Raw genomic sequence first — 13,820 nt, 5'->3', positions numbered from 1 at the left:
TAAGTGAGGAACTGAACTTTTAATTTTATTTAATCTTATTTAATTTAAATTTAAATTGCCACACGTGACTAATGGCTACCTTATTGGGTAGCTCAGGTCTATAGGACAATAAGTAATTTCCTTTTGTGAGTGGATTATTTAGGCAGTGATCACACCATCTGACTTTAAAATATAGTGCAAATCATTTGTTGGGGCTGTTGGGTAGGAAATGCAGCAGGATGATTGGATATTCCACTTGCCAAGCAACATAAAGATGCCCACCCCTGCCACATTGACACCCTGGGAAGTGGGATCTCGAGAAGAGAGACAATAAACCATGAATCATGAATGAGATTAAAAGATTAATTTTATGTTATATTAACAGGAGATAAGTCCTATAAAAAAGAAAAACAGAAGAAGAGCAATGTAAGGGAGTTGAGAGTGCCTGGGGAAGGGGCCAGGCTGAGTATTAAACAGAGAGCTCCAGGCAGGCTTTATTAAGATGAAACCTGAGCTCTGACTACAGGGAGGTGATGGGAAGTTTGGGCAAAGAAAGTGAAAAAGGTACTAAACTCTGCAGAGCCAAACGGCAAGTCTGTATCATGAGCTGAACTGCCTGGCACACTGTCACAAAAAAAATGAGCCTGGTGGGGCGATGAGGAAGGCGAACAGTTTTTTGTTGGTGGTGGTTTATATTAACCAAGCTTCCACAGCAGTTTCCAGAACCATCTCTTGAAGTTAGGAATTAAAACTAAGTGGCAGACAGGCTCACCCTGCTTTTTACTGCAATAAGTTTCTGGAAACCACATTGGAAAACACGACAGTGAAAATTCAGCCTTATTCTCTCACTGCTTTATCCAGCCTGTTTCCCCACTTTCTCCCTCAATGTCAATGCCAAGTGCTAGGAAAGCAGAGTGCCAACTGGATCTGCTTGGGGGCTGTGGGAACTGTAGAGGCTTAAATTGAAAGGGTGATTGCTGGGAAGGGCAGTGGAAGACCCAAGGTGCCTACTGAAGGCGAGCAGCAGTGAAATGTGAACGGGGGGGCGGGGGGACCACAGCAAAGAGTAGCCCCCGCTCGCCACAACTAAGGAAAGCACGCGCGCAGCAGCGAAAACCCAAAGCAGCCAAAAATAAATAAAATTTTAAAAAAACATGTATACAAAACAATCATACACATTTCGTTGGAACGCGTACAAAAAGAAGTACACATTAGGCAGTATTGAGATGGAGAGGGAAAGAAACAAAAGTAGGCAAATAGTAATAAAAGCAGAATTAAAAATCTTTTAAAGAAGCTGGAAGATTTTTCAGGCTGGTGGAGCGACTCCTAACCCCTGACCTGCAGGGCTCTCAGGGGCTGTTAGGTGTGTGCTGGAATATTGCGTAATTTGTGTAATAGTGTGCTGTTTATTTAACATATTTAGTTGGTTAGCTTATGTAGCCTTTCTATCACCTAAAGGGATCTCAAGTGGTCCGAAACCAGTTCCAGTAGCTCCAGTCACACTGTTTTCAAAGGTAGGCTTCCCGTCAACACACCTGTCTCATTCATGCCTTGGTTTTGCGCACTCTCTCTCTCTCCAGCCAGAGAGTATCCTATTTAATCCTATTCAAGGTCTCTGAGAGCAGGAAAGGTTCTGATTAGTCACATGAGCCAATATCCAGTGTGCTGCACTCCTCCACTCCTACCAGAGAGGGTTCTCAAATCAGGCATCTGGTCCAACCTATGGATGGCCTTCAGGCAAAAATTCCTGGCTCACAGATTATGGGAGAGAAGTTTTAATATTATAAAAACAAAGCATGACACACACACCCTTCTTTTTTTCTTGCTTGAGGATGCTTCTCTCAGAAGGAAGGAGTATTGTGAGTCTTCCTGGCACTTTACACTGTCATTGTGGCATGTGGCCGAGACAAAGCAGGGGCACTGCTGGTGAAACTCCAGGGATCACAGGAATTGAAAAACAGACGGACTAGCCTGTATACCCAAACATGGGCAGCTTGGTAAGTGACAAGCTCTCTAGTCCAAAGACAGCAGGCTTTGGAGTCAGTTCATCTCCAGGGAACATCCAGACACTGACACTTTTCAACGTAGACTTTTGGCCCGTGACATTACTGCCTCCCTCACAGGACTGTTGTGTGATGATGCATTCACGCGCTTAGCAGGGTGATGAAACATAGTATTAGTTTAAAACGTATCTGAGTTTCATTTCTTCCCCTCATACTTGGCCCCTGTTGAAAAGTGTTACTGAAGACCACGTAGCCTCTGTGTGAGTGAATAAAGGAGCTACAAACAAACCTGTTGTTTACCCATAGCTTGCCCCTACCTGTTTAAACTAGATTATTTTCCTCCAATCTTTCCCATTAAAAATAATTGCTTCCAAATATATTTGAATATATTAATTTCTTTTCTTTCTCCTCCCTTCTCCGAGAATTATAACTAATAGATCAAAACTTGAGAGCAGAGAGTATGTGAGTCACTAAACCAAAATAAGGGCAAGTTAACAGCCAAAACTTCTGTAGCACTTGTGCAGGAAAACTGACCGATTTTGAGGTTATAGAAACAATCTCTATGAGTTTGCAACACTCACGCCTGTTTTATGTCCAAAGCTGCATTCATTCCCCACCCTGCATTCTAGTCTTATATTCTACCAGATTGATTGGGTGGAATTCAACTCTGCTTGACATTTTTGCAAACACCTGACCCCAATTACAATTTTGTTAAAAAATATTTTTCCTACGAAAATATTTATTTCATTCATCCTGAACCTTTATGACCATTTCCAAGATCCTAAGTTAGTACATCTGGAAAACAAGTGAGTATTCTCTTAAACCAATTCCTAACTATACCTTTCAGCTTCCAAAATGATGTTCTCAAGTCAAAGGATCAATGACACTGTGTGCAATTATACTTTACAATTACTTTTCCTGATTTCACAATAATGGGAGCTAAACTCTGGAAGAAATAGGGGGCAGCCCCAGATTACTGCACCGCCCTGCCATCTGTGAGGGTGGGGCAGTGAAAGCTTGGGAGTGCCAGCAGGGGCTCTGGGAAGTCAAGTCTTTTACCAGGTTAAAAATGTCAGCAGAAAAATATTTCCACATAGTGTATTAAAGAATACTCTCATCCATTCTATTTTATTGGACATTAATGGCACTTATTAATTAAGGCACACGTCCCTTACAAAATGAATGAATAAATGTTTACCAACCAAATTAAAAACAAAAGCTTTCCTGTCAAAAGAAAAAAAACGAATGAATGAAATACTCAAGGAAAAGGACTGCTGTGCTGCTGAGGGGGAAAAATATGTCCTGCATTTTTTAGATGAAGCAGAAATATAAGTTCAGAATCTTAAAATCTCAATCTATTCAATCTCTCAAAATTAGAAAGTAATTGCCACTTTACCAGGTGTTTGCCACTGAAATTTAACTTCTGAGTTAGTTCTTATAAATTCAAAAATGTTACCACTTATATGTGGAATCTAAAAAATAAAACAAGTGAATGTATATAACAAAACAGAAACAGACTCACAGATACAGAGAACAAACTAGTGGTTACCAGTGGGGAGAAGGAAGGGGGGAAGGGCAAAATAGGAGTTGGGGATTAAGAGGTACAAACTCCTATGTATAAAATAAATAAGCTACAAGGATATATTGTACAACACAGGGAATATAGCTATTATTTTGTAATAACTTTAAATGGAGCACAATCTATAAAAATATTGAATCTATGTACTACGCTGTACACCTAAAACTAATCTAATATTATACGCCAACTGTATTTCAGTTTAAAAAAATAAGGAGAAATCAAGAATCTGGTAGGAGACTGGATGTTGAAAGCCTGTTTAAAAGAAAAAGGCAAGCTGCTTAAAATGTAGAATGGCGAAAGAAAATATTTACAATGCAACATTTTAAGTCAAGCACTTACAAATAGTAGTTGAAATAAATAAATACATTAGACTGTGTTTGCTATAACGTAAAGTAAAACTTCCTAACAAGATTATGAAAGTGATTTTTATTATTTTGGTAATGGTGTCCTATTACAGGTAATTACAGGTGTAGAATTTTTAAAATTTGGTATATCAAACAGTAAAAGCCACATATTAATGCTGTGTCCCCCAAATCTATTTCGGTTACAACTATGTATTACAGTTGCTATGTACAGATGGAAAGCATACATGATAAAATACAAAAACAAGAAAAGGTTAAATAAGAAGTTATCCTTGAATTATAAACATCTACTAAAGTATACCTTTGTATTACAAAGTTGTGTCATAGCTAAAAAACATACAAATTAATACATAATGCTGTGCAACTATTTGATCTAATATAGATGTGATATGAAAATAGTAAGGCCATAATAGCATTTCACAGGTAAAGGCTAAGTTCTGAGACATGAAAGCTTTTAGATAATCCACAAAACAAACCTGAGACATCTTCCTCTTGTTTTGGAAAAAAAGCAGTTTCCTTACAAAGTCAAAGCTTTAATATATAAATGAAGCATTTAATAAACAATATACTTTAACTATTTTAATAACCTGGATTAGATGTTCTGAGTAAAATGGTGACCAGCAAGTACATTCTTTCTCTGGCAGAAATAATATTAGATTTTCTGATCAAGCTAGTAACCTGATTACGGTAGCCCCCCAATTTGGTTATTTTTATTTGTTTGTTTTTGATTTTGCTTTCTTTCCTTTAACTGGGTTACAAACATATTAAATAAACCAGGAAATCTCCCACCTTACTTTCTTCTACCTCAGCCCACTGCCGAAAGTGCCAGATGAACCGAGCCTACAGACATAAAACCGGCTACAGCACATCTGGACCCGGTTGACTTAAGCAGGCATCCAGATTGGTACATGATTACTTTTGCTACCACACCATCTATCAGAGTAAGCAGGCTAGGGCAGCGCCAAATTACTGTCTCAGCCCTGCAGGGGGTGGGGTGCAGGGAAGGGTGGGTAACAATGTTTTGAAATAGCCAGTACCCCCCAAATTGAAATGTATTGGGTAAGCCTGATTTCCACAGTTGACTTTAGTGCCTTTAAAAATACTGGCACAGTGTTTTCATATTCAAGAGGTACAGCTGTGAGATTTTATTAATTAAAATTATATAAAATTTTTATTAATAAAAATTCCAAATTATAAAATAGAGTTGCTATGTTGTAGATTTTTAAAAATCTACTTGCGATTCAACACTGGCACGTGGAACATCTTTCTTCTAAATATTCATACTTCAAACTAATTAATTTTGAAGGAGTAGGAGAATGTCTAACCATCTTTCTTCCTTTTCTTTTTATTTTCCACTCCTTTCTCTTACCAGACCCCACAACCATCATACACTCCTCCCTTTATAATTTTGATAAAAAGTTTCCTAAAAGCTTAATGAAATGTAACAAGCAGTAAGCTTTTAGGACACTGCACAACTTCTTTTGGATGTTTGCAAGCAAAAAACTTAAAACTCCAAACTTCACTTTGTACATTGTCAATCTTCCATCACTTTTTAAAAATGGTTTTCAGGTTATTTACATAAACCGAACATATATATTTTGTTCAAGCTTTATGTTTTCACAGTTACCAAAGTGACTGCTCGCTGGGTTGGCCATCTTAAATAGCACAGCTGATCTGACTGGCTCCACTGAAATGCAATGCAATCCTCCAAACAATCTCCCAAGACTGATTCTGACTTTCCAAAACACAAACACCAATGCTATTTTTTGAAAATCATTTAAAAGAGAAACTAGGTCCATTATAATGGGAATTTCCCCCCTTGTTATTTAATAAAGAACATGCAGATAATTCATTGCATTTTTTCATTATTCCCCAGGCAGACACAGCTTCGATCACTCTGCCTTTCACAGGCTAATGGTCAGATTTCCAGTAACTTCCTAGAACTCAATAATCAGAGTGGCTTTAAAATAAAATTAAAATTTAAGCACGTCAAGAGTTTGGAATTAAAACATATTAACTAGATCAATTTCAAAAAAGATTCTGTATTGTGAATATAATTTTAATAAGCATGTTATAAAGTGATAAGGAACACATCTTGCAGATCTAATTTTGAGATTTTTCATTCAAATTTTGGATGAGAGAAGAGACTTTGCTTCAACTTGCTTTCCACGATGTCAAAAACAGTTGATTTAATCAAGTTCATACCATGTATTTGAACCAAAATTGGTTAAATTAGTTGTACTTTTCTATTTGCTGTGACATTATAATAGACACTTTTCAACCCTTTCTTGACCAAAATAATTAATACTGTTTAATAATAAAATAACTAATACATATTGCTTCTGAATAATTATGTAATATATGTACCCATATTGAACACTACTTGGTGACTTTTTAACCTATGAGATTTACTGAAGTCAGTACATTACAATCACACAACTTAAAGCTTAGCTAAGCTGGTAACTTTTTTTTCTCTGATTGAAATTCTGTACTTTGGCAACCAAGAGCAGTATGACTTCAACTTGGAATTTTTTACAATTTACACTTTAACATTCATGAAATCACTGAAACCCACTAAATCAACTGCTATTAATTTCTTTCCAAGCAAATAACTTTATGACTCATCCAGAAAAGTAACAGGAAGCCCATCAGTTGGCAAAAAGATAAATCCATCCATAGATATTAGAGCCTAACCAAGCTATTTTATTGAAAAGGTGAGAAGGGAATTTCTGGTCTTTACTTTTTCGCTTATCACCCCAAATCACATGTCTTACACTGAAATTATTTGCCTTTGCATATTCAACAGTATTTCCTGAAACTTTGCTTAATACGGTTTTCGATGGAGCAGACTTCAGCACACAGAACATCCATCTTGGATCCCACCCGACAAGGCATGGTTACTAATATGCCTCTTTATTAGGTAGTTCTGTATATATGCACATGTGTGTTTTAACTCCAAAGAATGCTCCCTCAAGAAATTACGATTACCAACATTCAATATATGTATAAAAATTCTTTGGGTCCTTTAATTCTTTGACTCAAAATATCTCCTGGAGCTCCTACACAGCCCACTGCTCATGAGGTGCCATTCTGAGGACATGTGTACAAAGCACATCATCTGTGGGTCAGTTGGTTTATGCTCACTTTAGAGGCTAATTGAGAAAGTGGCACAGAGGAGCTAGGAAAAAGAAAAGCAAACCTTAATTTTACTCTCCATCCCCCAAGACTTGTGTACTTATAAAATTTCTGCTTGCCTCTGGCTTCTCACTGGCAGTCTTCCTCAGCTTGTAACTTCTGGACAGCACTATCAAGGAGCTCCATGGACTCTCTGAGAGTGACATTGATTTTAAATGACTTGGGTTTAATGGTCAGGCCGTAATTAAAATCCATTTTCGAAGGCTCGTCTGGATTGGCCCTGAAATTGCACTCATGAGCTAGGATGGAGATGAAGAGAAACAGCTGCACCTTGGAAATCTCTTCCCCGATGCACCGCCGTTTGCCCACTGAAAAAATCATCACACTGCTGGCCAGGTCCTTATTGATGAAGCCATCCTTGTCCAAGAATCGGGCTGGATCAAAGTCTTCTGGGTTAGACCATTTCACTGGGTCATGATTCACGGACCACTGGTTAACAAAAACCACCGTGTCCTTGGGGATGTGGTAGCCCAAGACAGAAGCGTTGGCCGTGGTGGCGTGAGGAATGGTGACGGGCACAAAGCTGGAGAAGCGCATGGCTTCATAAAGGAAGGCCATGACGTAGGGCAGGTGCGGTTGGTCGTCCAGGCAGGGCAGCCGGTCCCTACCCACCACTTGATCCAGTTCTGCCTGTACCCGAGCCTGCACTTCTGGATACCTGTTTGGTTTTTAATGCAGAGAGAGAAAATAAGTCAGGAACACTAATTCTTCTTTCATCTAGAAAGCCCATTACAATTTATTTTAATACCACTGTTCTTTAAACTGGCTATCTGAATCAGAAACTGAATTAAGATTTCCAGCAAAAAAAAAATCTAAAATGGTTTCCTAATTTATCACTGCATTACAGGATGGAGTTTGTTATATTTCCTGTAATAAGTCTCCCATGGCTCAAGCTCTCTTTCCCATCATAAGTCAAAAAAAGGTCTAAGTTTTCTCAGCCTGAAAAAGCACAACAATGGATAAGCTCGACTTCTCCATGGGGTACAGCAGGGACAGTGCCTAGGACCCACAGCACTTTTGAGGGACTCATGAAAATTCATTTCTTATCAGAAGAAAATAAACTTTTAGGTCAACGAGAATGTTTCAGTATATAATTTTAATATATTAATCTTTATACCAATGTAGTCATAAAATTTAATTTAAAAAATTTTTATTGAGTAAGATATCTACAAAGGCAAAAGCACCGGGGTCCACAAAAATTAAAATGTAACCCTCAAAGTGAGTTCTTCTTTTCTCCTCATCTCCCTAGACAATTCCAGCAGACACACTGTTCTCGTTTTATACAAAGATAATTGGTATCCCGAGAGATAAAGCTGCATATCTTCTAAATTTAAAAGCAAATCCCCAATGTTCACAAGATTACGGTACAGATTGTAATACTTATTCACTGTTGCCAATAAAACTAGTACAATCCTTTCGGAAAACAAAGCAAGATCTATAAGGGTAACTCCTCCCCACCCTTTTAAAACCCAGTGATCTAGAAATGTATTTTCAGGAAATAACTTAGCAGGTACAAAAACATAACCACAATAGCTGAAAATTTAAAAATGCAATCAACATTAAAACACAAGAAATGATTGTACATAACAATCAGTTACTATGGCAAAATGTTATGTAGCCATAAAAAATTACTAAAATCAAGTTTAAAAGACAGGGAAATGTCCACTACAGTGAGTGGAAATGTCAGAAGTCAAAACATTTGTAAATAATTCTTGCGAATCTGAAAAAAAAATTAAGCACACATGTGGTGAAATTATGGGTGATTTAAAAAATCGCTTCTTTAGCTTCATACTTCAGGGGTCTGCAAACTTTTTCATAAAGGGCCAGATAGTATATATTTTAGGATTTGTGGATCAAACCCTCTGCCTCCCAGCTATCCAACTCTGCCTTCTGCTGTAGTGTGAAAGCGGCCATAGACCATACAAGAATGAATGGGCATAGCTGTATTTCCATAAGACTTACATACAAAAACAGGTAATGTAATTTGCCAACCCCTGTCGTATTTTTTCACTAAAAAGAAGAAAAAAGGACTCATTAGCTATACCGAATTGAAAGTGATCCCAAAATTGTTTTACTTCTTTTTGCTGCCCAATTGGGGTACCCGGAGAACGATTTACAATTCGGTTTCTAGTGAAAAAAAGAAAGGCTGTTTCAAAAGATAACATGCTTATCTGAGGATGCAAAGGACTTATTGATCCCATTCTGGAATTGTCTTCTTCCTGACCTGTTATTATTGACTTCTCTTTTTCGATTTCTGCCCCTCCCCCATATGTGTTTCCATGATATTAATACTGAAAAGTGATTTTAAATATAACCAAAAAAAAGAAAGAAAGAAAAAAAAAGAAGGATTTGTGAAAAGCAGTTGTACAGTACATAAGGAAATATAGGATTCTAATGCAGTGGATTCTAACAACAAAAGAAGTTGTTTTTACCTTCCAGTTTCTAGGGGGCCAGCAAATTCAGCTTCTCCTATCGCTTACCTGTGCGCCAAGAAATTGCACAACCAGGATTTCTGGTGTCTCAAGGCAATCAAGAGTTGCCTTGAATGAGACATTTACCCCTGGGGTAAGGTTGCCAGATAAAATACAGGCTGCCCAGTTAGACGTGAATTTCAGATAAACAGCGGCTAATCTTTTAATATAACTATGCCCTATGTAAATTTTATTTTTTATTTGCTCAATCTGGGGATACCGGGGACCTGTTTAATTCGTGCGTGTACAAATTTAGCAGAGGTCCGCGACTGGGGTCCAACTAACCGAGCCGAGCCCAAGGATCCTAGAGGGCTGCAGGTGCCTCCCGGATACCCAGTTTGCCTTTCTAGATGCCGCTCTGCGCTCGGTACAGTTACTGCTTCTCCCATTCTTTACACTGACACTTCTAGCGCGGCGGATTTAGAAACCCAGCACAATCCGCTGGTTTCTGGCCGCTTTCCCAAAGTTTCGGATTAGCAGTCCGTGAGGCCCGACCGCCAATCGCTACCTTTGCCGGTGTACAAAGCCCTGACGAACGGTTGGCTTTTGGCTCCAGGACCGGGCGGCTTCCGATCCGCGCTGAAGACTGGCCTAGCCGATTAGGCTGCTGTGTTTATTTAACTTTTTTTTTTTTTTTTTACTGTGCTGCCCTTTCCTTCGGAACCGTTCCAAATTTGCTTCTCCTGTGCCAGTGCGGGAGATCGGGGATGATCAGCGGGCACTGAAAAACAAATCTTGCTTTTCCAAGGGGTTTCACACAAATTTGCCCCCCCCCTCGGAGCGGGTAGCGACAAGATCAGAGATGCGGAGCCATCCGGGCGCCGCTGGGTGGGGCGGGCGTGCGCGCCCATCTCGGCCAGCACCGCGCCTTCCTGAGTCGCGCTTTCCGGACGCGGTCTCAGATTTGGGAGGTTGGAACCTGGAGCGAAACCCCAAACCCTCCCTGCGCGCTAGTCGCGACCTCAGCATATTCTAATTCCATTCTGCCTTTTACAGAGGAGGGGAGGAAGGCCATCCCAAGCTTCCTGGAGGCTTTACCTGGTGAAGAAGACGAGCAGCCACTGCAGCGCGGTGGAGAGAGTATCCTGGCTGGCGCCGAAGATGTCTGTGACGGTGGCCGGCACGTACTCTTCGTCCAGCCGCGCGCCGCCGTCGCCAGAGCCCGCGGCAGCTTCCTTTCCTGCCGAGAGCATGAAGGCGTCCATCATGTCGCGGGGAGCGGCCCCGGGCCGAAGGCTTTCACGGTGCCTCAGGAACTTGTCTAGGACGAAGCTGCTGAAGTTGCGATTGAGCGTCTCGAATTCACGGAAGGCAGTGCGCACAGGGTTGGGGAAGCGCTGCAGCCAGGGCAGCACGTCCACCAGGCTGCCCGCGCCCACCGTGCGCCCGAACTCCTCGTTGTGGCTGAGCAGCTCTCGGAACTCGGCGTCGTCGTGGCTGTAGCGGCAGCCGAAGCACACGGCGCTCATGACGTTGGCCACGGCCACCACGGTCAGCGGCCGCGGGTCGAGAAAGGCGCCGCCCGCGCTGCCGCGCACCAGCAGCTCCACCAACTCCCGCGCCTCGCCCAGCACGTGGCCCTCGAGCACCCGGCGGCCGCGCGGCTGGCGCGTGGAGAAGGCTCGCATCGTGCTGTGCGCCGCGCGCCGCTGCGCCTTCCAGCTCTCCGAATACTGGCCGAAAGCCAGGCTGCGGCCACCAGACACCACGCGGAAAGAGGCGAAGGGCGGCCGGTCGGCGAACGCGGCGCCCTGCTGCACCAGGGCCTGGCGGATGGCGCGCTCGCCGTTCAGCACCACCACCGGGCAGCTGCCCAGGCGGATCTGGAAGACGTCGCCGTAGCGCCGCGCCAGGCGTGCGAACGAGACGTGAGGCGCCGGGCCCATTGACGCCGCATTTCCGATCAGCGGCCAAGCGAAGGGACCCGGGGGCGCGGACCCCGGCTGCCGCCGCCGCTGCCTCAACAGCCACTGGCCCACGTGCACCGCGGCCAGTACCGAGAGCAGCAACAGGAGCATGGTCTGCTGGGCCGACAGAGGGATAGGCGGCAGATGATCGTCCGGGCTGAGGCTGGTGGCCATGCTGGGGAGAGAAGAGCGAAGGCGTGACACTCAGGTAGGCAGAGAAAGGGGCGGGCGCCCTACGCCCCTACCCCCGGCCTCGGGCTACCATGCACTGTTGGGTAGGGAGGGGGTCGTGCGTAGGTCAGGTCAGGGCTAGCTCACTGGAGACGCCGCTGAAGACGCCTCTTGCCATCCCAAACCCATTCCCCAAAAGCGAAGGGAAGGGTCGTGTTTCTACCTCTCTGTGACCCAGACTCCCCCCGACCCCGCCCCAGCCGCGTAACGGTTGCTGCAATTCAAGGCCTTGATGCCTTTTCTCTCGGGGAAGGACGCTCAAGCCAGCGAGAGGGAAGGGAGGTCGTACGCTCGGGGCGTGGAGGCGCTCCCACCGAGAGCGTAGCGAGGTGCTTAGGCTGTGTCCCGGGGAAACTGTGCGGCCTCGATCTGGGGTGACTGCGAGGAAGAGTGCATCAAGGCTGTGGCGCTCAGTTCCCTCTAAGTGCCTACCACCCCGGCCCCTGCGCCCCCCGTCACCCCTGATCTGCGAGAATCCATCACAAGAGGCCGCAGGAAGGCGGCTCCGCTGACAGACTGACCTGCAAGGCGGCGCGGTTTCCAGCAGCGCCAGACGGCCGGCTCCGAGGACGGATTGGGGCCTTTGTGGGATTCAAGACCGCAACCTAAGTGTCTCCAGGAGGTCGGAGGCCCGCCCTAGACACCTGTTGCCAGGTCTGGGAACTTTAGCGCCCACTCTGGAGTCTCTAGGCGTCGTCAGAGCCAGAGGCGCTTGGATTGGGATGGGGGCGGAGAAAGGTGTCTTCTTTGCAGAGCCCCGCTGCACCTGGGCCTCGGCAAAGTCAGGGTTTTCTCAGGGCGTGGGGATTGAGACTGCGGGTCGATGAACAGAGTCAATTCCCAGCCCCCACGCCCCCCGCACGGCTCTGACAGCTGGCGTCGCACAGGCGTGGCCCGTTTGCACAGTCACTCGGGAGAGTCAAAACGCGCCATCCCGCTTCTCTCTCTTTTAAGGTCTGTGTTGGGGAGGAGGCAGCGGGACCTGACGGGGGCGGGGCTTGCGGGGGGCGGGGCGCGCCGGGACAGTCCAAGCCTCTCGGACTACAGTTTGGGTCGCCGCGCGCGCGCGGGTAGTCACGCGAGGCGGCCCCGGAGCGCCCCGACGGCCTTGGCGCAGTAGCTGGCGGCTTTCCTGGAAGCAGCGGTGTGAACTTTTCGTTTGCCCAAAAACCACTTTTTCTCGCAGTCGCCCCAGATCGAGGCCGCACAGTTTCCCCGGTGCCTGAGCACCTCCCTGCGCTCTCGGTGGGAGCGCCTCCACGCCCCGAGCGTACGACCTCCCTTCCCTCTCGCTGGCTTGAGCGTCCTTCCCCGAGAGAAAACCGCTCGAGATCCTTGGGCGCCAGAACCGGGAAAGGAAACCTGTCCGTTTGGAAAAGAAAGTTCGGTTGTGGTAGCGGTTTGCCTTACTGCATCCCGAATTGTTTTATTTTTATTTTAACGTTCTCGCAAGCAAATCGGCCGGTCATGTCAGTTTTGACATGACCGCGGCGAGATTGAGAATCCCTGAAGGACGCCGCTCCCCCGCCCCGGGGCCCAGAGTGTCCTTGGCACACAAAGGCCAGCCAGCGCTGGCGCACTGCAGCTGGCCCCAAGGTTTCCCTCGTAGAAACTCCTCCAGGTGGCGCCGCCCACTGGAGAGCGCGGGGCAACGCTGGCCGCGTCGGAGGCACTGGCGCCCGGCGGGGGAGCCAAGCGGGGACGAACACTGGAGAGAGGAGGGGAGGGAGGGCACTCTGAAGATTCCTGGAGGGAGGAGGCAGGGGGTGGGGGGTAGACGAGGAGGAGGCCAATCTCCGCGCGCCTGCGAACTTTATTGGGTTGAAAAATCTCTTCTGCTGTCGCCTCCCCCTTGCGTGCGGAGCTGTGCCTTGCGTGCGCCGCTTCTGGAAAGTCGGCTCCACTCATGTCCCTCGGCGCTTCTCACGGCACCTGACACGCCGAGGCAGCGGCGGGGGCGGCGGCCGAGGGCGGGCGCGGACCGCCACCACCCTCCGCGGCGCACGCACAGCCGCGCCCGCCTGGGCCGCCACCCGAAGGCCGCATCTGGGCTCGCGTTGCTCTCGGAGTGGGGACTCTCTTGTCAAAGGGGA

At 45.4% G+C, this 13,820-nt stretch overlaps 1 protein-coding gene across 1 annotated transcript; it reads right to left on the bottom strand.

Annotated features, from left to right (window-relative positions):
* Positions 1-3,547: 3,547 nt before the first annotated feature.
* CYP1B1 (cytochrome P450 family 1 subfamily B member 1) lies at positions 3,548-12,710 on the bottom strand. The gene is made up of 3 exons (XM_022574059.2): positions 12,249-12,710; positions 10,628-11,671; positions 3,548-7,776 (listed from the first exon to the last, which is right to left on the bottom strand). The coding sequence occupies exons 2-3, from the start codon at positions 11,668-11,670 to the stop codon at positions 7,188-7,190; spliced, it is 1,632 nt and encodes a 543-aa protein (XP_022429767.1). The 5' UTR covers position 11,671; positions 12,249-12,710; the 3' UTR covers positions 3,548-7,187.
* Positions 12,711-13,820: the final 1,110 nt, after the last annotated feature.

The sequence above is a fragment of the Delphinapterus leucas genome, chromosome 13, assembly GCF_059928025.1.
Source record: "Delphinapterus leucas isolate spDelLeu-1000000601 "Yukka" chromosome 13, BTC_Dleu_Yukka2, whole genome shotgun sequence".
NCBI lineage: Eukaryota > Metazoa > Chordata > Mammalia > Artiodactyla > Monodontidae > Delphinapterus > Delphinapterus leucas.
Note: the sequence above shows the minus strand (reverse complement) of the source record. Positions and strands in the feature narration are given on the sequence as shown.

Coding starts and splice junctions, on each gene's coding strand:
- CYP1B1 (XM_022574059.2), bottom strand. CDS start 11,670: ATGGCCACCAGCCTCAGCCCGGACGATCATCTGCCGCCTATCCCTCTG. Junction 7,777..10,627: donor CTGCTCGTCTTCTTCACCAG/GTAAAGCCTCCA, acceptor AAAACCAAACAG/GTATCCAGAAGTGCAGGCTC.